Source organism: Papaver somniferum, chromosome 7, assembly GCF_003573695.1.
Source record: "Papaver somniferum cultivar HN1 chromosome 7, ASM357369v1, whole genome shotgun sequence".
Lineage (NCBI taxonomy): Eukaryota > Viridiplantae > Streptophyta > Magnoliopsida > Ranunculales > Papaveraceae > Papaver > Papaver somniferum.
Window position 1 is genome coordinate 11,838,927 of NC_039364.1, and position 25,070 is coordinate 11,863,996.

Genomic DNA, 25,070 nt, shown 5'->3' on the forward strand with positions numbered 1-25,070 from the left:
CACCCCTCCAAATCATAATCCGGGTGAATGAATTATTTTTGTGAAAAAAAATAAGAAAAACAGGAAGTTGACAAAAGTTTTGGACTTTAATTTTTTAAAGACTGCTCCAAAAATATGGGGCTAGATGTTTGGATCCGATCAAATGTGAAAATCCCATGTAGAGGCAAAAACTTACAACGTGTTAGGTCGGGAGTTGGAATATGATTTTTGGAATATGCCTTTTGGTTTAGACTTCTGTACCTTTTGTTTGGCTAATGTAGGATTAGCAAAAGGATCCCTTTGATAATTTGTGATGAACTAATTAAGCTCGACTGCTGCTTAAATTTGGAATATGATAAACTGTATATTTATCGTGCATGCTTTGCATGCCAAAAATACCCACCAAATGCCCCAGAATTGGTGTTCCAATATGCAAAAACATACAAAGAACATTGTCCAGTGCCCCTGAATACAGGTCGTGGATTGAAAAGGGGTTCATGTATAGGTTCAAATGTGGCAATGAACACGTAACAAAAGGGGAACTCTGATCTAATAATTGTAGGTAAACTTAAGAGGATAAAATATTAGTATTTCATGTGTACGGGACATGTTTACGTAGAGTTTACGGAATCAATTTATGGAAACCCAAATTAGTTAGGAAATAAAGCAAAGGGACGATACAGAGTACCTTATTCCAAACCACTTATTCCAAACCAAATAATAACATAGTTCTGCTCATAGACAGCAAATTTCCAGTACGCATAGAAGGTGGTTGGTGCGAACATTGGTGATTACAAGGATTAGACCTGTCATAGTTGGCTTTATCATTGAATCTTCGATTGAAAATTTAGTCGAGCATTCCACAGATTATTTAAAAAGAGTACTGGAAATGCACACACTAGAGAGACCTATATATCATCCCCATTTGCAATAGCTAAAGAACCAGTCGGAGAAAACTTAGACTTCATGATAGCGGTGAACTTCTCATCAACTCGGAAGTTCTTAGCCAAAATATAATTAGGAATTGTTGGGGTAGAAGCAAAGAGATTACTGGGAATGGATGCAAATCCGGGCAGTTGACTGTTGTAACCAGCTATCAAAACAGCCTTCTGCGGTCCAACGTTTGTTGCAAAGTGAACAAGTCCTCTAGGAATAATAAACAACTCTCCATCTTTCTGAACCTTTAAATATAAAACATCTGAAGCACTTATGAACCCAGAAAGAACTTTCCCTTTTAGGACAATATTAGCTTCACTTGCTCGAGGGTGTCTGTGAATTGGAGTAACTCCACCAGGTGTGAGGTCGATCCGGTTTACCATAAGTCCAAGGGTGTTTAACCCATGGAAGGTGCTAACATTACCAATTCTCACTCCATGCCCCAAAGGATTCGCTGTGCTCGGTGCATTAATCAAGCCACTAAAGAAGAAATCATTTGATGTAACTTGAGACACCGGCTTGCAAGGGTACCCATTGACAATAATTGTGGAGTTCAAGTCAGCAACACAAAAGTCTTGGAGTGGGTCAGGATCAGCAGAAAAGCATGAAAAAGGAAAAAGAACGTCACAGTTAAACACAGAACTAGGAAGAATGATGATAGAGTTTTAATAAACTTAGCAGCCATGTTATTGTTGCTTTGAGATTTGGTGTGCTGATGAGCAGGTTCTGCTAGATCAGATAGAAATGTCTATGAGTTTACTGTAAATATTATGTCCCTTATATAGGTTTAACCTCTGCCGCTCTCAGCTAGTCTATATTGAGCAGCTGTAACGTGTTTATTAATTTCTACTCTCCGTTTTCCATAAGCATTACTTTCGTTGAGAAGTTGGTTTGATTTTAGAGGTTGATAAGAAAACGTAAAGCCTTATAGTTTTGCTATTTATAAATGATGAGCCATCACTACTGGGGTTTTCTATGTTTAAAAACTTATACACTATATTATCTTTTTAGCCCCATGTGTCATTGTGCAAAACCCAAAATAGGGAATAGACAGACGAATCAACAACAATGTGATGTACCAGGGAGGGACTCTCTACTATTTGTCCTTTCATAGTCATGATTTGGAAAATGAGAAAATGCATGCGATTATATGTATATGGTGCATAGGCATGATTAAAAATACCCACCTAAAGCCACAGAGTTGGTATTTCAATGTGCAAAAGAATATAAAGACTACTGGGTAGTGTATGAATTCAATAACTAGCGGAGTATTATGTTTTAATCTGGACATGGTGATCTTCTGAAATTTTCTTTTGGCTTAATTTTTTTAGTTTCCCTTTGGTTCATTAGAGAACTTGAGGAAATTAGTGATAGAAATTAAAAGTAGGACTAACGATTGTAGGTAAGATCAGGATGATGTGTTGGCTTCAGTATGCACACGCATGTACCTAGAGTCTACCGGATATATTTATGGAAAACAAAATTAATTAAGAAATGTAGTTCATAGTAAAGCAAGGGAACGATGCCTAAGTACTTTATTACAAACCAAATTAGAAAGTTACATAGTCCTGCTCACGGACAGGAAGGATTCCAGTACATTGAGAAGGCGGCTGTAACCACCATTCGTCATTACAGCAAGGATTCGACCTAGCATACTTGGATTTATTACTGTCTATTTGAGTCATACTTACTCAAACATTCCACAAACTATTTAACAAGTACTAGACATGCATGCACACACTGGGGAGATCTATATATCTTCCCATGTTGCAGGAGACAAAGAAACATCGAGACCAAACTTAGACTTTATTAAAGCAATGACCTTGTCATCTACTCGGAAGTTCTTAGCCAAAATATAATTAGGAATTGTTGGGGTAGAAGCAAAGAGGTTATTAGGAATTGGTGAAATTCCGGGAAGTACACTATTGAAAGCGCTTAGGTAGATAACATTCTTTCTTCCAACATTCGCTGCAAAGTGAACAAGTCCTCTTGGAATAATGGTAATCTCTCCAGCTCTCAAAACCTTATAGTACAAAACATTAGCAGTAGTTACGAACCCAAATAAGACTTTCCCTTTTATGACAAAATTAGATTCACTTGCTCGAGGGTGTACGTGAGTTGCACTAATTCCACCAGGTGCTAAGTCGACTCGGTTTACTGAAACTCCTTGGGTGTATAACCCAGGGAAGGTGCTAGCATTGGCACGTCTCACTCCAAACCCTATGGGATTTGCTGTGCTTGCTCCATTTCTCAAGCCACTAAAGAAGAAATCATCTGTTGTAACTTGAGACTCCGGCTTGCAAGGATACCCATTGACACGAATTGGGGAGTTCAAGTCGGCGACACAAATATCTTGAAGCGGGTCAGGATCAGCAGAAAAGCATGACAAAGTAAAATAAAGGATCACAGTAAAAAACATAACTAGGAAGAATGATGACGTAGTTTTTACCCTAAACATAGCAGCCATGAATTTGTTACTTTGAGATTTGGTGTATGGATTTGCAGGTTCTGCTAGATCGAAATTTTTATGAGTGACTATAAAAACTATGTTACTTATTCCAGTATTTTTATAGGCTTAATAACATCTGCCTCGTTCTAGCTAGTGTCTCTAAAGACGTGTGATGCATGAAGAATGCCAAAACGAAATAGACTCGTCTCTAGTTGGTTCTCCGATGCAAGCAGGATCGGCCTTTAGATTCCGTCTCTTGGCATATGCTTATTGCATTGGATCGACTAATAGCCCCTAGCGTCACTGTGCAAAACCCAAAAAAGAGAATAGACAGACTAATCGCCAACTTGTGATGAACCACTGATGTACTTTCAATATCCAAAGATAGATATGATTCGACCCATCACCTAACTTGTAATGAACCAAGCACACCTTCTGCTTAAATAATGTATCGAAAGAAAAAGAAAAAGAAAAAGAAAAACTTCTGCTTAAATTTGGACATGCATGACTCTATATAGGGCATTGGCTTTCTAAGAAAAAGTGTTTCTTTTTATACCATGTCTTTGGGTCTCTATACATTGGCCTTTTTCAGTTCCTACTCGGATGATCAAGGGTGCCAAACGCTGTAGGGCATACCTTCTGGATTGTCATACATGTATTTTAGGCTAGGGTTTTAGCAAATAAGATCCATACCAAACTTAAATATTTCCGTTATATGCCATGGACTGTGTCTCACACCTAATTAATTGCAATTATACAATACGCTATGGTCCAAAGACTGTTTTAGTTACACTTTAGAAAAGAAAAATAATTTTGCATTATTGAACACAGAAAAGCTTACAGAAGAAATATATGTACAAGGTAATTATAGTGAAGAATCCATAAGAGCGGATGATCAACACGTGTTACAATTCTAGAGTAACTGAAAATAACAGAATTGTTATAACAGTTGCGAACAGCTGTAATAAAAGAAATGTGCAGCTTGTGCGTTACTAGCCCCCCTCAAATTGAAGAGGAGTAAGAATCTTCAGTTTGTTTTTGAGAAATTCAAATTTGGGAGAAGAAAGTCCTTTTGTGAAGATATCTGCAGTTTGAATACACAATATCCACTTGTTTCTTCTATCAGCAGGGTTGCCTGCCCAATAAACATCAGAACATCCTTGTAAAGTAGTTAGCCCTGATCAAGTGTAGCCTTTATATACCTCAAAATTGTTTTAGTGGAAGTTAGATGAGATGTTGTAGGAGATTGCATGAACTGACACACTTGATTAACTGTAAAGCATATCTCAAGCCTTGCATGTGTTTTCATCAAGAAATCCAATTCTGGATTTGCTATTATTGCAGTATACGTTGATGATCTAAATCTTGTTGGAACTTTAAAAGAAATCACTGAAACCGCTGCTTACTTGCAGAAGAAATTTGAGATGAAAGATCTTGGTAAAACTAAGTATTATCTTGGTTTACAAATTGAGCATGTCCCAAATGGAATATTTGTCCATAAATCTAATTATACAAAAAAAGTATTAAAATGATTTTATATGAAAAAAGCACATCCACTGAGTTCCGTTATGGTTGTGAGATCACTTGATGTGAAAAAAGACCCATTTCGACCTAAAAAAAATGGTAAAGAAGTCCGAAAGTGTCATATCTAAGTGCAATTGGTGATCTTATGTATCTTGCAAATGGCATAAGGCCATATATTGCATTTTCAGTTAATTTGTTAGCTAGATACAGTTCTGCTCCAACTCGAAGACGCTGGAATGGAATCAAGCACTTATTACATTATATTAGTGACACTAATGATTTAGATCTGTTTTACCCTTATGAATCTAATTCAAAACTAAATGGGTACACAAATGCTGGTTATCTTTCGGATCCACACAAAGGACGGCAACAAATTGGGTATTTGTTTACTTTTGGAGATACATCTAATTCTTGGAGATCAGTGAAGAAAACAATCTCATCTACATCTACAAATCATTCTGAACTACTAGCAATCCATGAAGCAAGCCGTGAGAGCATCTGTTTAAGGTCAGTAATACATCATATTCAAGAATCGTGTGGACTTCCTTCAACTAAAGATTCACCAACATTACTGCTTGCATCGCACAACTAAAGGAATGCTTCATTAAAGGTAATCGAATAAAGCACATCAGCCCAAAGTTATTTTCTCACATGATCTACAAAATGATGGTTTGATTGATATCCAACAAATATGTTCAACTCACAATCTAGCGGACCTTTTCACTAAAGCATTAAGAACTTTTACATTCAACAAATTAGTTCACAAGATTGGAATGCGTCTACTTAATAATTTATAGGCCAAGATTTCGCTGAAGTATCCAACAGGGGGAGCATCATTAGGATTTAAACGTCTTGTACTCTTTCCTTTGTCAAGGCTTGTCCCACTGGGTTTACTTGTCAAGCTTTCTCTAACACTGTTATAAGTCTCAGACATTTTAGGTTTTTTTCTCTCTTGATTTTATTGATATATTTTTGTGACTTAGACACAATGGTCATCAGGAGGAATGTTCTGTATTTCATGGGTTGTAATTTAGGGAATATATAGGGTTTTACGTTTATTTCACTTAGATACCCTTGTGTCTAGCCTAAATAGAGGCTATATTCTCCCTTCTCAATACATAATTGAATAAGAATTCTTCTCATCTCTCTACTTTCTATGTCACTTTTTTTGTGTCACACTATGGATAAACGGTTTTGGAATTTTATATTTTACTTTACAAGACGAGGAAACATATAATGATGGACCATGAACCATGATTTGAGGAGTTAGTTAGCGAGATTGGCGGTGCCGACCACATACTTTAATTATATGGTCCGACCACATCGCACCCGCACAAGTCCACAAAGACTGCTCAAAAAATATGGGGCTGGATTTTTGGATCCGATCAAATGTGAACAGCCCATGTAGAAGCAAAAACTTACAACGTGCTGGGTGGAGTCGGAATATGATTTTTGAAATATGTTTCTTTTGGTTTGGACTTCTGTACCTTTTGTTGGCTAATGTAGGATTAGCAATAGGATCCCTGTGATAATTTGTGATGAACCAGGCTCGACTGCTGCTTAATTCTGGAATATGATAAACTGTGTATGTATGGTGCTTTTCATGCTAAAAATACCCACCAAATGCCCCAAAATTGGGTTTCCAATATGCAAAAAGATACAAAGAACATTGTTCAGTGCCCCTGAATACAAGTCTTGGATTGAAAAGGGGTTCATGTATAAGTTCAAATGTGGTGATGAACACGTATGAAGAGGGGACTGTGATCTAACAATTGTAGGTTAAATTAAGGGGATAAAATATTAGTATTTCATGTGTTGATTTAATTAAGTATGAGACATGTTTACATAGATTTTACGGAATAACTTTATGGAAACCCTAACTAATTAATAAATAAAGCAAAGAGACGATACATGAGTCCCTTATTTCAAACCAAATAAGAAAGTTACATTAGTTCTGCTCATACACAGCGAATTTCCAGTACGTAGAGAAGGTGGTTGGTGCGAACATTGGTGATTACATGGATTAGACCTGGCATAGTTGGCTTTATTATTGACTTTTCGATTGAATATTACTCGAGCATTCCACAGATTATTTAGAAAAACTACTCGAAATGCACACACTACACAGACCTATATATCTTCCCCATTTGCAATAGCCAAAGAACCATTCTGAACAAACTTAGACTTTATGATAGCGATGAACTTGTCACCAACTCCGAAGTTCTTAGACAAAATATAATTAGGAATTGTTTGGGTAAAAGCGAAGAGATTATTATGAATCGATGCAAATCCGGGCAGTTGACTATTGGAACCAGCTATCAAAACAGCCTTCTGATGTCCAACGTTCGTCCTCTAGGAACAATAAACAACTCTCCAGCTTTCTGAATCTTTAAGTACTAAACATCAGTACTACTTACAATGCCAGAAAGAACTTTCCCTTTTATGACAATATTAGCTTCACTTGCACGAGGGTGTCTGTGAACGGGAGTAACTCCACCAGATGCGAGGTCGATGCGGTTTACTGTAAGTCCAAGGGTGTTTAAACTAGGAAAATTTCTAACGTTACCGATTCTCTTTTTTTCGAAGAAGAAGGTTATATTAAAGAAAACAACCCTTTACACAAAGCAAAGGGAATTACACGGGCATAAGAGTCCCAATTGCTCTAATTGAGACTAGGATAGACAAACTTAAAAAGTATCAAAATCACAAGACCAAACATCTACTAGTTGTTTTACAATAATACCTTGATCAAAACAATCAACCCCTCCAACTTGAAGCTTGGCTATTGTGTTTCGTTTCCTCCTTACGCTAGAAATACTATGAAAATATTTAGTGTTTGAATATCCCCACCTAAAATCATTTTACTTCTCCCTTAACAGCCATTTAAGAGCCTCCATAGCTTCTATATTCCGCAACTGCAACTTACATTAAACTCTTTCTTCCAGTTGATTTTGAGATAACTCCCCTTCTTCCTCTTGAATATTCAACTCGTGAATTCTTCCAGTAAGAGCTTTTTACCTCTAGCAATGGAACCAAATTCCTGAATTCTCCAAGGTTTGATGATGTGCTTCCAATTTTGTAGTTTGAGAAAGAAAATAGTACTTGCACTAGCATTAAAAAACATAACTTCCAACCAGTGTTTCACCTTTCTGACAAAATCCTTGTGCTCAACCCACATCCTATCAATCTTGAAGTACGGCTTGGAAGGCATAAAAGGTTTTGTAATCACCAAACTGTGATTATGATCCCAAATTGTTCTCATCAGTACTATTTGAAGAGCACTGGGAAAAATAATTAAAATAATAACAAATTGATGGCCACCCTGGGTAACTCTTTAAGTTAAAGAACCGTGCAAAACAGGGGCTGCACATGAACCGGTACGGCCCGAAATTCTTATGAACCCGGTACATGTACCTGGAGTTAATCGGTACCTCATTTTTAGAACCTGTACCTGTACATGTACCTAGAGTTGTATCTGTACCTGTAAGACCGGTCCGGTACAAGATCGGTACCGGGTTTTTACCTGCCATTGAGTACGAAGCTTGTAAACAAAAAAAAAATATATTCGCAAACGAGACAGGGTCAAAAACTTCTTTTCAACCTCCATTACTCTACCACCAACATGAACCCATCTCTGCGCCAGCTTCAACAGTAACATCTCATTCAGTTCACCCCCATTCTTCTCAACCCTGCCTGTAGATGTAAATTCATCTTCTTCAACTGTCTTCTTGAGTTCATCAGACTCATAAAATTCAGTTAATCTGAGTCTTCCAGTTCTTGATCTCAATCAGCAACTCATCTCTCTGATCTGCTGAACCATTTTTCTCGCCATCAGATTGAAATTCGAGCAAAACCCATCTCTTAATTCGTACCCAGTTAAACAGTTTCTCAATCATCCTTGAATTTACTCATCCTTAATTCGAACGGAAACGACTTCTTCTTCCTTTTGTTCTCTTGAATTTGTTTCATATCCATCACAAACCCATTGTTTAAGGACATTATTAATCTCTAATTAAACCCCCAATTTCTTCTTTGATTCTCTCTTCCTTTCTGTCTTCTCCGTTTCTTCAATCGCAATCCTCATATTTTTGTAATCATTCCTGACTCAAAATGATTCAAACCCAAGATATCAATGTGGTGGTGTCTACGATGGACAAAGAACGGTCGATATTAGTTCTAGGTTAGACGGTAGAGATCATTCATTGGCCCGACCAAATATATATTAGTTAGGCTGACCACTTAATCTTAAACTAATCACATGCCGATCCTACGACAAGCTTCTCCCCGTTCCTAACCTGACTTATTTACCCCCCACCCCCCGCTTTTTTTCTTCTTTTCTTAAGGTTTATTCTGGCTATGATCTACCGGCTACCAGTAATCGTGATTGAATTTTTAAATAATTTGCAAAAATTATGGTAAAACACTAAAATTGACTAAACTAAAACGCTTATCACCCGAACTTGAAGCAGAGTGAAATCACTCTGTGGTAAAGGTTAAGGGAAAATTGGAAAAATGCCCCAATACGGGGAGCAATTTTGGAAATTTTTCTCAACAATTAAAAGTTCGGAAAAATGTCCCATTCCATCAAAAATCCAGTTAAGTCACACGTGTGAGCCCACACACGCGAAAAAAAGACGAATACACCCTTCAGAATTCAGGGTTTAAGGTTCAAAACTCTAAACCTTGACCCCGAAAAAACATGAGTTTTGAAGCCTAAACCTTGAATTTTAAAGGGTATATTTGTCATTTTCTCGCGTGTGTGGGCTCACACATGTGACTTAACTGGGTTAGATGGCAAAGTTAACGGAATGGGGTATTTTTACAACTATTTTTAATGTTGGGGCAGATTTCCAACATTGCACCCCATATTGGGACATTTTCCCAATTTTCCCAAACGTTAAAGGTTATAGAAAAAAGTCTTTTCATTTGGTTCTACTTGGTGTTTTTGTTATCTGCATGTTTCTCCTCCATCTTTCCTGGCAACGAAATTAAACCATAAATCACATGAAATTATAATTAGTAGCAATCTATACATCTTCCATTAAATCACTTACGAAAATCCTGAAATCAGTTCATACAAAAATAACCCTAGTTCAGTTGCGAACTAACAAGATCTCACAAAGAAATATCTCGCCGTACTTCTGTCAGTTCAATATTGTTGATTACTTCAGTTGTGAAAATATAAGAGTCAAACTCTCTAATCTTGTTACTATAAATTTCTCTAATCTTCCATATTATTAGTGATTCTTAAAAGTAAAAGGAGATGAAGAAAAAAACTATACCCTATAATGTATTTTTTGTCTTATATCCGGTTCATATGCGGTTTTTGTTTTCTTAGGTATACACCGTACCAATCAGTAGAGCTTCCGAGTTTGTGTCTTATATGGTTTTTTTTCTCTTTTTTGATAAAGAAGAGATATATTAGAAGGACAAGGAGAAAGAACAAAATACTTCTTACGAGAAGTAAGTAGCAAACAAAAGAATAATACAAATTACATGAATATATAGTCCCAATTGAACATAAACATGCTGAAATTTCCCCTTCAAATTACATGAATATATATAGGCCACCCAAGAGAATAATAATGCTTTATCATGTATATGGTAGTCGTTGGTAGATAGTAAAACTTGACTGCACTTAAGACACTAGATTGTCCGCAGAGGCATACTAGGTCAAATTAGTTGTACATTAAACACCATTCACCTTCTTCGATTTTGATGGAATCAACAATCTATCATATTGCTTGCAGGAAATTCATTCTAATTAACTCAATAAAGGGTACATTAAACCATTTTTGTTTGTGCAAGAAAACAAGAAAAGATGGTAAGAAGGTGACGTTTGGAAGGCGTTGAACAAACACCATATGCTAGACTTTGATCATGCAGATCTATCTCTAAGAAGGTAACCCAAGAATCAAAAAATATAAGTTAGAATGATGTTTCCCATGGCCATGAGTATTCACAGAATTTCAAGTTCCGAAAAATAAACGCGCAACATGGATTGATAAGGAAGCATATGAATTTATTACATAAACAAATACTGCTTCTTCGGGAGTATGTCTTGGACTCTTGGTGACTAAGGTGGTGATGGTCTTGATTATCCAATAACATTCTTTTCATACTTACAATGATTATGAGTAGCAATTGAATTGAATTTATACTCGACCAGTAAGAATTTCAAGTAAAGAAAATTCAGGTCTAGTATAAATAAAATTTTCTATATCAACATATATACTGTGACATTGTTTTTATACTTACAATGAAAATAGGTCTTGCCTAGCTAGATAAGATTTTTTTCATCAATAACAAAAACCAAATATGATTTTTGGATAAAGGATGGCAGAGAGACTCAACCTAACCACTTAACTACAACGGTTTTGGTTAAATCTATAAGTCGGCTAATCAAAAGAAGGTTGAGCCTCGACCGCAGGCCGAGGTGATACCTAGTGATTTCTCTAATAACACGAGATCTCCTTTCATTCTTGTCTTATTTTTCTACACTGGAACCTCTTCCCTGTACTAACAAAAAAACTGAAAGTAAAATAGGGTTTTTGTTGGTCGAGGGTGAAGAACTGAAAGTGAAATAGGGTTTTTCTTGGTGTTGTGAAGATATAGAAATCGATGGTCATTATTATTTCTAATCTAAAAATCTATGGCTATTAGACACCGTTGCTTATGGTCCGGTACATGCCGGGAATAGGCGAGAACCATTCCCCGTACTCATCCTACATCGATTCTCATTTGCATTCTTGTTCCCTGTACCTGCTCTTCCGGTACCGATCTGATTCAGGGTTTTTTTCTGGTTCTGGTGCAGTTCACCGATTCCGGTACGGTTCATGTGCAGCCTTGTCCAAAACCCAATAGAGCATAGAAATACGGAGTACTTACGTTATTCCTAGACTTTATGGAATGATGGAATTCTCATGTTCGGTTCCAAACATAAAGGGACGGTTTTTCTGAACTTTATTCATTAGGTCTTGTTAAGTTATATCCCCATATACATGTTAAGGAGCCATTAAAATTTATTCCTACGCACCATGATAATAGCCAATTTTTATCTTGTTTCTCTAACTTTTTTCTACAAATTCCGAGATAAATATTAATAACAAACTTACCATAATCTATAAAGAGACACTTACAAAAATACCCTTGAGATTTGATTTTTGGGTCCCATTACTTAGAACTATCAGAGATAAATTCATTGACAAAATTAAATTCTTTTTTCAAGACGTTTAGTCGACACCTATCTATCACGGCAATTTGTATCAGGGTTCGGTTGAAATTTTTCATTCTTTTCACGGCTTTTCTTCCAGTTAGCCTCGCCATTAGGAGAGTGGCCCATACTTCCCGGACGTCCCGAAGATAATAAGTATTTTTTTTTCTTTTTTCACCAAGGGATCATTTTTAGCGGGACATGTCTTTTACCTAACATGTATCTTTAAGATAAAATGTTTTTCTCGTAAAACTTGTAAAGAAACATTAAAATCAAGTGTTGCTGCTGTCAAAAATGATCCGTAGCCTATTACAATCAAAGTAAATGTGTCAGTTAATATTAAATTATATTGTGATAAGGGTGTAAATGAAATAACCTTATATAAAAAAACATGTAAATCTTATTCCAAGATAACTACAACTCCAATAAAATTTATAAAATTCCAAAACAAAAGATGAATATTAATGATTCCTTAATATGCATATGGGGATACAATTTTTTTTTTTTACTTCGAAGAGAAAAGATTTATATTAAAGAAAAAAAATCATCCAAAAGCACGGTACAAAAACAATGCCAAAGAGGTTACTGAAACAAATAAACAAAGGACATAAGGAGCTTAGTTATGCAAAATAACTTCCCAATTATGAATAACCAGACTGTTATCAACATACTGGAACATATTCATGTCACATCTCCAAATAACCTGGATACAAGTTAACAAGACCTTATTTCCCAAATGGACATCACAAATAAAAAGGTGATTCCATTGGTACAGGGTACGTAATCCCAACAACGTACAAGGGCATGATATAGTCGTTCCAAAACAAATTCAGCGCCGGTCACTTGGCCACTCCTTGGATTGGATATAAGAATTACATATTCAACAACACAGATCGTTACGCGTGTGACTATAGGGGACATGTGTTTTTCACGCCATCACAGCAACTATTATAAATGTTGTCAAATTTCAAACACGAATAAAATGTCATTTTAGTGTTGTTTTTAGTTTTGGATAAATTGGGTCATATGACCAGATAAATGTATTTTCATGTCTTAATGGACGAGTAAGTTATCGGCATGGGTGAAATGGATGGAACTAATTAAAATAAAATTATGAAAAACCCCTTTCTATTACACTACATCTCTCCTCGTTTTCTCCATCATCTCCATACATTAACAAACTAAAACCAGATCCAAAAAAGCTATCACAAGCTCTCTTTTCCCATCAGCGTCTCCACCTTTACTCCATTATCAAAACAATAACTATCATCATCTTCCTCCACCATCTCCCACCACCACAAAACATGAGCACCATCGACTACATCATATTCTTCCACTACCATCAACACCACATTACCATCTCTGCCACTTCCACTAGCCTCAACATCATCTTCCTCCACAACCATCGTCGACAGCACCACCACCACCATCATCATCATCGACATCATTATATTTCCCTAGCTAATACCATAGTCGACACCGACGCTAACCCCACCACCATCCACAATGAGTTTTCTAATTGCAAAAATTTAATTGAAATTTCCCAAATTATAAAAACCCCTAATTTAATTGAAATTTATCAAAATTCATAAACTCAAAGAATTAGGTACTTTTTGTCAAATCAATTTCACAGGATTAGAACTGAAGAACACGCTCAAATCGGTAAGTTTTCAAACCCTAATTATCTTTTGATTATATTTGACTTCAAAATGGTTTTCGTTTTAGTTTATGAATTTTCCATCTTAATATATGCTTTGATATTTGTTTCCTAGTTTCATCATGTGTTATCACCGGATGACATTGGTTTATTTATGTGTACGGGTGAAATCAGTTTCATCATTTGTTGTCACAGGATGAGCCTAGTTTTTTTATGTGTTACCATTGGATGAAATTGGTTTCATCATGTGTTATCATTGGATGAAATTGGTTTTACTATGTGTTACCACTGGATGAAATTGATTTCATCATGTGTTTCCACTGGGTGAGCCTAGTTTTATCATGTAAAAGAATGATTGAAGATTAGAAAGAGAGATACGTTATGCAGAGATCATGGAAAAAGAAGAAGAATATGCGAAGGTATATACTGATCTACATTCTTATTTATGTCTAGGTAAAGATACAACAAAAACAATCCAAGTGTGTGCTTGTTCACTAGAAGAAATTTATAACCAGGTCTAAATTATTTGTATTAACAACTTATTTTTTGATAGTCCAAAATGTGGTTAACGATCTAACAGTGCGATGCAACTTGGAAATATACGATAGTTGTATATGCATACACATATTAACTTGCCGGTAGTGTTTGAGATTGAAAAAGATATGGGATAAAGGGATTGTAGCTTGTATTTTTTTTCATTGTTCACCTAATGAAACTGTTAAATGGCTACATAAGTAAATATGCATTTCCAGTGCTATCTTTGCTCAAATGGTAAAACATTCGGTTTCTATCCATCATGATGTGAGTTCGATTCTCATAGATGGCAACTGATTGTTAGAGGTGAAAATTGTAATTATTATTGAGTAAGATTGACGCTTATTAAGAGCAAAAAACTTGAAGTTTCACTGAATAGTGTGATTTTAGTTGACAACGTCACATTATTAAGGGTGAAAACGGAAATTTTCACCAATTTTGCAAATTGGAAATTTCATTAATCTAGTCAGTGAAAACCGGTAATTTCACCAATTTTGTGAGAATTGGAGTTTTCTAAATCTATTAATGATAATTAGAAAAAAGAAGATAATCATCTTTTTCTAGATGTGCATCAAGAATTTTAGGTTTATCAAGGAGACATTTTGGGAGGTCAAAGGAATATTTTTGCGGAGTTTTTGTTGGGTTAGATTTATCACAACAATTTTTGTTTTGTAAAAAATAAACAGGGAAAAGAGATTTTTGGGGGAGATAATTTTGGGATTAGTATTTATCACTTTTTTTAGGAAACCATTCACGTTTTTATCGTAAAATATAAATTAGAATTAAATTCAGATTTAGATTTAGATAAAAGGTTATTTGTGTAATCAAACTCTTAAAATAATAGGGAGGGTCAATTGAGATTTTCAATGACTTCCGAAGAGTTTCCAGATCTACTGTTGGTTCATAGAGATTTTTGGAATCTCCTAATGTCTATTATTATTGGTTAATGACTTTTTTTAAGTAACTTAAATTCTCTAAAACTCCATGTTATTAAATTAGTAATTTAGAAGAGTCACTCCAATATCCCTGTTATTCGAAGAAGAATTGAAAGTCATTGATTTATTTGTTTTCAGAGAATTCGAGAGAAATTTTTAGGAAAATAAGCATGGTAGAAATCTCTCCCAAGAGGTGACACTTTTAGAGACTTGAAAATTTTGGGATTATTTATTTTTGTGAGTAAACCAATTTTTTTTCTTTTTGTTTGGGATGATGACCAAGAAACGAGCAATTTGCGCAGTAAACCGGCGGCGAAATAGCATAACAAATAAATTTTAGGATGGATGGAATAAAGAGAATGAAAACTTAGGCATATGCTAAAAATGAGATTTATTTTTACAATAAACACATATTTTATTAGGTATTCATGATACTTCTATTAACATTATAACTTACATCATAAAGTAAACGGTAGAATTTTTGAATTTTTCCTTAGATATTTCACTTTTTTTTGTCTCTAAAAATCACATAGACTCTTTACAAATCTCATATTTATGTCTGTATAAGTCACAAAGACTCTCTAGTATACTCTATCAAAGAATCTTCAGGAGTCACTCAAATAAAAAATCAGTAGAAATCCCATTTGACTACCCCTGTAATTAATTATGAGTTATTTATACATATAATCTTATTTATGAGTGTAAGATAAACAAAAATAAAATAAAAAATGGAATGGAAATAATTTTTTCCATTTTTTAAATGTAATTCTTGAATTACCTATTCAGCACTTTAAAATGTGCTAGCCGGCCGCTACAATTGTGTGGCTATTCATTGTTTCCAAGTTGAGTATCTAGTCGGTGGCACAATGAAGGGAAGTGATGGCACAACATTGCGGTCAGTGGCCTAACCAATGAAGCTGCAATATCCGACGATGTAGCGTCATAATGGATGAGACAAAAAAGGCCGCTTGACATATGCAACATTATGTGATACTATTGCATATTCGTAACCCAGAGTTTGTCGAGGGATGGACTAAGGATGCACGATAAGTCATGAGATGCCTTATGCATTGATTTAAGGATTGGCCAATGGTTGGCCTATGCAAGAACAGCAATGGCGCATGCCAAACACATCATTTTAATCAGTTGCTAGACAAAGTAATGCCAGTAAAGGTTATCTCTTGTAGGACTAAGTTATCCAAACTATTGGAAGAGACATTGGCCAGTATTCATGCTAGTTGGTAGCATCCAAGAGTATATGATGCATGATCTGATCAAAAGTAGCGCAACTAGCATGCCAGAGTAAAGTGATGACTTAGAGCGGTCATAAAGTGGCTTTATAACTATGTTTGACATGAATCTCAAAGGCTAGGCCTTGATAGAGTTAAGTTCTCAACGGTGAAGCAATTGCAACGAGTTTTGTTTATCTTCCTTTGATGCAACAAAATGGATTTGTTGCATTATATCTTTGTGTTTATTGGGTTTTGATCTTGTTGAATTTGTTTAAGTACATTGATGCATGATAAATCTCTTATGCTTATGGGGCATAAAGAATAAGAGAAAAAGAGAAAAGACTTTTGTTGCATATGACCTTAATTGTGAAGGCATATATATTTTGATGCAATTGTGCAAGAATGAATACTTGTGGGTGAAGAGTTCGCCGTTTCTTAAGGATGCATCATTCATATGTTTGCCTATCCATGATTCTTTCATTCGGATGTTTACTATTGGAAAGTAAAAATTAATAAAATATAGAACCTTTATAGAGGTTAATAAAGTATAGAACCTTTTATTCATATGTTTTCTTTCATTGGGGTTCTTTCGTATGTAAGTTAAATAAGAAAGTATAAAACCTTTTTGAAATGACTATTGGAATGTAGCTCATGGTCATCTAGAAATTAATAAAGATGTTTTAATATCTCGGCTGTCATCCCTTGTTGAATCTGTCTATCTAGGGGTGTAAATAATACCCGAAAATACTCGGCCTGACTGTACCTGTTCGAGCCCGTATGTATCCGAAGTAGTCCAAAGCCTGTTATGGCCCGTCATGGGCCACCCGGCCTGGCCTGGATTAATTTAATGAGCGGTTTCGGGCTTTACAATTAATTATGATGCCCGACCTGATACCCGGCTTGGTGCCCGACCTGAAAGCCTTTTATGTGCCATTAACCATTTAATATCCTCTTAGAAAGACTTAAAAGTTACCATTTTATAATTGTCAATTTTGTATCAAGAAAAATAAAATACATAGTTGTTTTTACTTATAATTAACCTTTTCAAAATATTAATGGTAATATATTTTCTTATTAGAAAGTTTATTGTACTCTAATTAATTATTTATTACAAGCTAAAATTAAAAGTTTGTCATTGTAATTTAAATATAAAATAATACTATCACTTACGGTATACAATGTTAGAAAGGAAAGGATACTGTACTAAAAATAAATAAATTTAATACCGTTTATTTGAAAATTTAAACTTAGAATAAAAAAGAAAAAAATTCAAAATAGTGGCCTGTCCGGCCCGATCTGGCCTGCCCGTATAAAAAACGGACTTTGGACGGTCTTTGGGTAGCAAATTATCCACTTTTACCCGGCATGCCGCCTGAATTTGTTTACGAGCTCACAAATATTAATCCTGGTCTGCGCGGCCTGTCTTAGTTTTTGGCTGGGCGGCCTGGCTGCCTGAAGTTACACCCCTATGCCTATGTATTAAACTCTTACAGGATTTTCACAACCAGATAAAGCATGAACCATCTTTACTATCTTGATGGCTTTTCCTCTAAAGAATTAAGGCGCATTTTCGTGCTCGTTGGGATATCAAGGACATGACAATAATATTTGAGAGGAGAAGTCATCATGGAAATCATAGATGCTTTTTTTGTTTTGTTTGTGTGTGTGGGTGTGAAGGAACGCGGATGGAGAAACTTCATTTTCACCATAAAAAATACTTGCATGTTCGTGTTTATTGTGAACACGAAAATGCGAAGGAAAATATTCAAAAAATGAGATTGAGATACAAAGCAGAGAAGGCCCCTTTTCTTTCATTGACGAGTTGGTTGAGCTAGAGGTCGAGGAAAGAACCTATTTACAGTCAATTAAGCATCCCTTCTAGATTCTGGGGTTTTCCATGTGTAGAAGTTTTATGTCTCAAACTACCTTTTTAGCTCTTTAAACATGTTACTGAGCCACTAGTTAATAACTCATCTAAGTTGGACTTTCCTGGTGCCTGTGGGATTCCGAATGTGACAAAATGTTTAAATCCGCATTTGGCATCAAACTCGGTCATTTGAGCTAGCTTTTAAAAAAAATTGATCGAAAAAGAAGATATATTAAAATAGGAAAGGATGTACAAAGAGATGTACCAAAGGTTGAATAAAAAAGAAAACAACAAACAAAACTACAAGAAGATCGAGTCCCAGTTACTCATGACAGTATTTGAGCTAGCTTATAATTGTTTATCTCTTGATTAAATTTTTTCCGTTTATGGATGACCTGCCAATGTTAATTACTTAAAGAACTAATGTTAATTATTATACTATCCTTTGACAGTAGTCGTGACTTTCCCTATCACCAGCCTCTGAACCAAGTATTTAAGTCCTTGAGCCAAGTAACCTGGAAAATCAGCTTGCAAGATTAGGGTTGTCCAAGGAATAATCTTGACATGGCCCTCGTACATAGCCTTTTTGGGTCTAATAGGTGGACTTTAAATTGGGTGACACGGAGTAGAGATATCGCGTCAAAAATTGTGAACACGTAACAAGAGGGAAATTCTGATCTTACAAAAAAAAATTATTCTCAAAATGATTTATAGGTTAGCAGGAAACATTATAGAAATCCTTTTCCTCAAACTGAAAGCTTAAATTTTCATCTCGAGTTTTTTAGCCAGAAGATGAGCTACATTAATACTTAGTCTGTAATTCTGTACATAGACTAAGTAATAAATTCTGATCTTACATTAATTGTTGGTAAGAGGATGATGTGAATTCAGTATCGATAGTGTACCTAGAGTAATAAATTTATAGAAACCCAAATCAATTAGGAAAATGTTGTTCATAGATAAAGCAAGGGGACGATGCATGAGTCCCTCATTACAAACCACATAAGCAAGTTACGTAATATAGTCCTGCTGATAGACAGGAAGGATTCCCTTGGAGAAGGTGCTTGTTTCCGCCATTCATTAGGATTACACCCAGCATACCTGGCTTTATTATATCGACTCTTCGAATAATAAAGCCAAAGGCAACAAGACTCCAAAGGCACACACACTGAAGAGACCTATATATCTTTCAAAGTTCCAGTAGCCAAAGAACTATTGGGACTAAATTTAGACTTTATGATAGCGATGATCTTCTCATCAACTCGAAAGTTCTTAGCCAAAATATAATCAGGAATTGTTGGGGTAGAATTAAAGGAGTTAAGAGCAATATCTCCAAATCCGGGCAGTTGACTATTGAAAACAGCTAACAGATCAGCCTTCCCCTTTCCGACGTTCACTGCAAAGTGCACAAGTCCTCTAGGAATAATAGACAACTCTCTAGGTTTCATAACCTTTGCGTACAAAACATCATTAGTAGTTATGAACCCAAAAACGACTAACCCTTTTATGACAAAATTAGATTCACTTGCTCGAGGGTGTACGTGAAGTGGAATAATTCCACCAGGTGCGAGGTCGATTCGGTTTACCGTCAGTCCCTGGGTGTTTAACCCAGGGAAGTATTTAACATCACCAGGTCTCCGTCCAAACCCTTCGGGATTATCTGTGTTCGATTCATTCACCAAGCCACTAAAGAAGAAATCATCTGATGTAACTTCAGACTCCGGCTTACAAGGATACCCATTGATTTTAATTCTGGAGTTCAAGTCCGCAACACAAATATCTTGGAGCGGGTCGGGATCAGCAGAAAAGCATGGCAAAGTAAAAAATAGGATCACTGTTAAACACAAAACTAGGAAGAATGATGATGTAGTTTTGGTACCAAACTTAGCCTCCATGGCTTTGTTTCTTTGAGATTTGGAAATGATTATTAGTTTACTGTAAAAAATCAGTTGCTTATGACATTATTTATATAGATTTAGATCTGCCCTTTTTAGCTGGTGTCCATAATGACATACGTGGCAATTCACCTAGTGCACCTGTCGCGTGTTTGGTTAATTTTATAGGTTGATGAGAAAACGTCCAGCTTTATGGTGTTTCTAGTTACAGAAGATTAGCTAACCCTACTAGGTTTTGTATGTTTACAAAATTTATGCACCAAATTATCTTTTTAGCTCCATGCGTTACTGTGGAAAACCCAAAAAGGGAATTGACGTATGCATCACCAACTTGTGATGGACCACTGATAATCAGGTATTCTTAACTATCGGCAGAAAATCATGATTTGACACATCACCGAACTTGTGATGAACTGACAAGCTCAACTGCTGCTTAAATTTGGAAAATGATCAGATCCCTACATGACTGTCTACTTATGGTTCATTGGCGTGCGAAGAAAGGGTTTTTCTTTTTATAGCATGTCTTTGAGTCTGTACTCTCTACCTCTAACCAAGAGAGCATAGAGAGAAGGAGTGATAAGTGAAATTGGACCACTGTTTAAATTAGGAAAATGGTTTGACGCATCTCCAACTTGCAGTGTAGACTAAGCTCCAGTGCTACTACTTAAATATGGAAAATGATAAAAATCACCAGAATTTAATTTTTTATGGCATCTCTCTAAGTGAATCACCAGAAACCGAATTTCTACCTTAACTTTGGTTTTTTTTTTCTTCTTTTTCTTAGATTTTTCGAATTAAAACGTGACTTGGTCTTGGATTGAGAAGGGGTTTTGTATAGGACACTGGTGGTGGAGACTCAAAAACCTGAATCAAGATGCATAATTATCATATGTTCTCAGTCCTCTCAAGGCAATTCTAAGTCAGGACAATGTCAATTGACTCTTTTTAGCTAATTTCATTTCAGAGTGCTTTTGTTTGTTTTTTTTTGGAAGGAAATTAATTAACTTCCCTTCTTTTGTTTTTTTGAACTAATGTAGGTGTCTGGAAGAATTTTCTTTTGACCACAACTAGCTATTATCTTCTCACGGCCGATATTGCGAATTTCTTGTAAATTAGTGAAGGAATCCATGTTTGTTGCCGATGAACCGAAGTCCTTTCAAGTTGAAGATAGAATTGTTGACAAGGTCTCAAAAATGGGAGTAACAAGGATAAGAAAAAAAGATGTCATGTCTAACTTCTGTTGTATGAGTGAACATGCAAGAGGAAATTTTGATTAATTATGATATGAAAATTATAGGTAAGAATAAGACGATGTGTTGTTTAAGTATGCCACCTTAATTTAGCAAGAATTTACCGGAGAAATTTTAGGAAATGCGGTTCATAAATAAAGCAAGGGGACGATACATATGGGTCCCTTATTACAAACCAAATTAGAAAGTTACATACTTTTGTTCATAGACAGGAGGGATTCCAGTACGTAGAAAAGGTGGTTATAGTCACCATTCCTTATTACAAGGTTTAGACCTACTTGGCTTTGGTATACTGATCACTCTGCGACTTAAACTTACTCGAACATTCGATGGGCTATTTAATATGAGTACTCGGCATGCAACTACTAGAAGACCAATATATCTTTCCAAGTTCCAGTAGACGACAAAGAACTATTGGGAGCAAACTTCGACTTTATGATAGCGATGACCTTCTCATCAACTCGGAAGTTCTTAGCCAAAATATAATCAGGAATTGTTGGGGTAGAATTAAAGAGGTTATTAGGAATTCTTGCAATTCCGGGATTTTGACTATTTAAAATAGCTATCACAATAGCCTTCCCCGGTCCAACGTTCGCTGCGAAGTGCACAAGCCCTCTAGGAATAATATTCAACTCTCCAGGTTCCATAAACTTAGCGTACAAAACATCAGCAGTAGTTATGAACCCAAAAAATAGTTTCCCTTCTAGGAGAAAATTAGCTTCGCTTGCTCGAGGATGTACGTGAAATGGAATTATTCCACCAGGTGCGAGGTCGATTCGGTTTACCGTAAGTCCCTGAGTGTTTAATCCAGGGAAGGCGGTTACATCACCAAGTTTTAGTCCAAACCCTTCGGGATTCGCTGTGCTTGCTCCATTCATCAAGCCACTATAGAAAAAATCATCTGATGTGACTTCCCTTTCCGGCTTGCAAGGAAACCCATTGATATGAATTGTGGAGTTCAAGTCGGCAACACAGATGTCTTGAAGCGGGTCGGGATCAGCAGAAAAGCATGACAAAGTAAAAAACAGGATGACTGTTAAACACAGATCTATGAAGAATGATGATGTAGTTTTAATACTAAACTTAGCAGCCATGGCTCTGTTTCATTGAGATTTTATGTTGATTAGCAGGTGATCAGGTAGATCGAAATCTGTATGAGTTTACTATGAACATTTTGCTGCTTATATAGGTTTAACCTCCGCCCCTTTAGTGCCAGTGTCCACAATGAGCACCTGTAACGTGTTCATTCATTCTTCCTCTCCATGTTCTATAACGTGTTCTATAACCATTACTTTAGTTGAGAAGTTGGTTGGTTGATTTTACAGGCTGATGAGAAAACGTACAGCCATGTAATTTTGCTATTTATAGGTTAGCCATCCCTACTGGGTTTTCTATATATTAAAAAAATTTATACACCAAATTATATTTCTAGCACATTGCATCAACTTGCGAAATCCATAATAATGATAAGAATAAATAGATACATACGCAAGCCAAACTTGTGATGGGGCTCAGATCAGGTGCTCTCAACTATCGGTCACCTAATTTGTGATGAACTATACTCAAGTGCTCAACTGCTGTTCAAATTTGGAAAATGGTAAAATCCATGCATGCGATGAGAGAGGGAGAATGTGCAAGCAAGTAGACCGACCCGATTTTGTATTTTACTTATACAGTGGTTCTAAACGAACCGCTGAAAAAACTAAAAGAAATAAAAGAAATACAATGAATCCAGATCTGCAAGTAGACCGACCCGATTTTGTATTTTACTTCGGAAACATATACATACTCCACCATCTGGTCCATGAATCATAATCTGCAAAACTTTATATGCATCCAGATCCTTCTTTTGGTCGCGCATTTCTGCTGATACAAAATAGAAGAACCAAGTCAGAGTGGGATATTGTTTTGGCATCAATGAAGGAAGCCTCATGGTGCATGCTTCCACAACAAAATACAAATGCAAAGACACAAAATATCTGTAAGTAAGGTCAAGATGAAAAAAAGTTATTTGTTCAACCAAATCTATCTATTTTGCTGCTTGATAGTGCTTGATAGTACTCACAATTGCACAATAGATATTTCCAACAACGGATAATGCATAAGGTCATCAACACCATTGCCGCATCTACAGCTCATCGGGCAACCAACCGTAGCATGTAACAATACATATTAGTTGTAGACACAAAATCTGTGGGACACAAAAAAAATATAAGAAAAAACCCCATATAACAGAGTAGAAATTTCAGTTTCAACATGAAAAATAAGACTTATGTTAAGAAACTTAATGGGTGTATAGATTATTTGCCTGGAAATGTTCAACCATAATTGTCCACTATTGTAAAAAAATTTATGAGTATATAAGACTTATGTTAACAAATTCAATTTATAAAGTACTGTTAGGTTAGCTGTACCTTATGTATTCTGTACCATCCGTATCTGTCAATAGAAGCTCAAGAGATCCATGTAATTTGGGAATAGCACAACCCTAGATAATCTAAGGCATTTGAGAAATAGATCTCTACTAACCAAATACAAACATATAGTAAATTAAGGCAGACAATTGTAGACTCCTCTTCACCTCCTAGAAGAAGTTCCCTCGTATCGGAATTAATGGAAACAACATAAACAATGCAGGTGTGTTGCATGGATCAGTGTTATCAGTCATATTTTACTCGAAACGAAAAAAGGGGGAGAAGGGATCAGGAGAGGCGATTAAAAAAGATAAGAGTGGAGTTTTCTAGGTTTGGTTTGGAGCCTTTTTTATTTTCCGTGGGTATATAATTCTTTTTTATTCCGGGGAAAAGTGTTGGGAAACTGGGAAGTATTTTGAGAAAAGTTCGGATTTGTTCTCGTTTCTCCAATTATGTGTTTGAGCAATATTAAGGGTGGGTAACGTTCACCGGTAAATGGTGAGGTGGGTTTTCTGACCATTCAACGTGGAGACTCATGTGAGTTAAGTTGATTTCAGAGGTTGATGAGAAAATGTCCAGCTTTATCGTTTTTCCATTTATAGATGATTAGCCATCCTACTGGGTTTTCTGAGCTTAGAAAATTTATACACCAAATTATCATTTTAGCCCCATGAGTCACTGTGCAAAACCCAAAAAAGAGGATAGACGTATGCATCACCAACTTGTGATAAACCACTGATCATCAGGTACTCTCAACTATCGGGTGATACTCATGATTCGGCGCATCACCTAACTTATGATGAACAACTGCTGCTTAAATTTGGAAAATGATCAGATGCATACATGACTGTTTGTTTATGGAGCATTAGCGTGCGATGAAAAGATTTTTCTTTTTATACCATGTCTTTGAGTCTCTCTACTCTCTACCTTAATTTGTAAGTACATTGGCATTTTTGAGCGGGTCAATACAATGAAAAAGAGTTGCGGTTTGCAAGGATGCGTCGGTGGCCCTCATGGGTTAGCCAATAGAGCATAGAGAGAAGGAGTGATCTGTGATGTTGGACAACTGCCTAAATTAGAAAAATGGTTTGACGCATCTCCAACTTGAAGACTAAGCTCCCCTGCTACTGCTTAAATTTGGAAAATGATAAAATGGATGCATATGATGATGCTTTGGCTTTGCTT

General features: G+C 35.9%; 4 protein-coding genes across 4 annotated transcripts; all 4 read right to left on the reverse strand.

Annotated features, from left to right (window-relative positions):
• Window positions 1–791: 791 nt before the first annotated feature.
• LOC113294109 (germin-like protein subfamily T member 2) lies at window positions 792–1,574 on the reverse strand (the record flags this gene model as incomplete). The annotated part of the gene is made up of 1 exon (XM_026542528.1): window positions 792–1,574. A coding segment is annotated over one exon (687 nt), but the record flags the coding sequence as incomplete, so codon positions are not given.
• A 1,091-nt stretch (window positions 1,575–2,665) lies between these two features.
• LOC113294110 (germin-like protein subfamily T member 2) lies at window positions 2,666–3,382 on the reverse strand. Its single transcript, XM_026542529.1, has one exon. The coding sequence runs from the start codon at window positions 3,380–3,382 to the stop codon at window positions 2,666–2,668; it is 717 nt and encodes a 238-aa protein (XP_026398314.1).
• A 15,882-nt stretch (window positions 3,383–19,264) lies between these two features.
• LOC113292754 (germin-like protein subfamily T member 2) lies at window positions 19,265–20,254 on the reverse strand. The gene has a single exon (XM_026541622.1). It carries the CDS (start codon window positions 20,219–20,221, stop codon window positions 19,505–19,507), a length of 717 nt encoding a protein of 238 aa, XP_026397407.1. The 5' UTR covers window positions 20,222–20,254; the 3' UTR covers window positions 19,265–19,504.
• Window positions 20,255–21,836: 1,582 nt separating this feature from the next.
• LOC113294112 (germin-like protein subfamily T member 2) lies at window positions 21,837–22,565 on the reverse strand. Its single transcript, XM_026542530.1, has one exon. The coding sequence runs from the start codon at window positions 22,563–22,565 to the stop codon at window positions 21,837–21,839; it is 729 nt and encodes a 242-aa protein (XP_026398315.1).
• Between the last annotated feature and the right edge of the window lie 2,505 nt (window positions 22,566–25,070).

Excerpts from the sequence above, each read along its gene's own strand:
- LOC113294112 (XM_026542530.1), bottom strand. The coding sequence starts at position 22,565 with ATGGCTGCTAAGTTTAGTATTAAAACTACATCATCATTCTTCATAGAT.
- LOC113294110 (XM_026542529.1), bottom strand. The coding sequence starts at position 3,382 with ATGGCTGCTATGTTTAGGGTAAAAACTACGTCATCATTCTTCCTAGTT.
- LOC113292754 (XM_026541622.1), bottom strand. The coding sequence starts at position 20,221 with ATGGAGGCTAAGTTTGGTACCAAAACTACATCATCATTCTTCCTAGTT.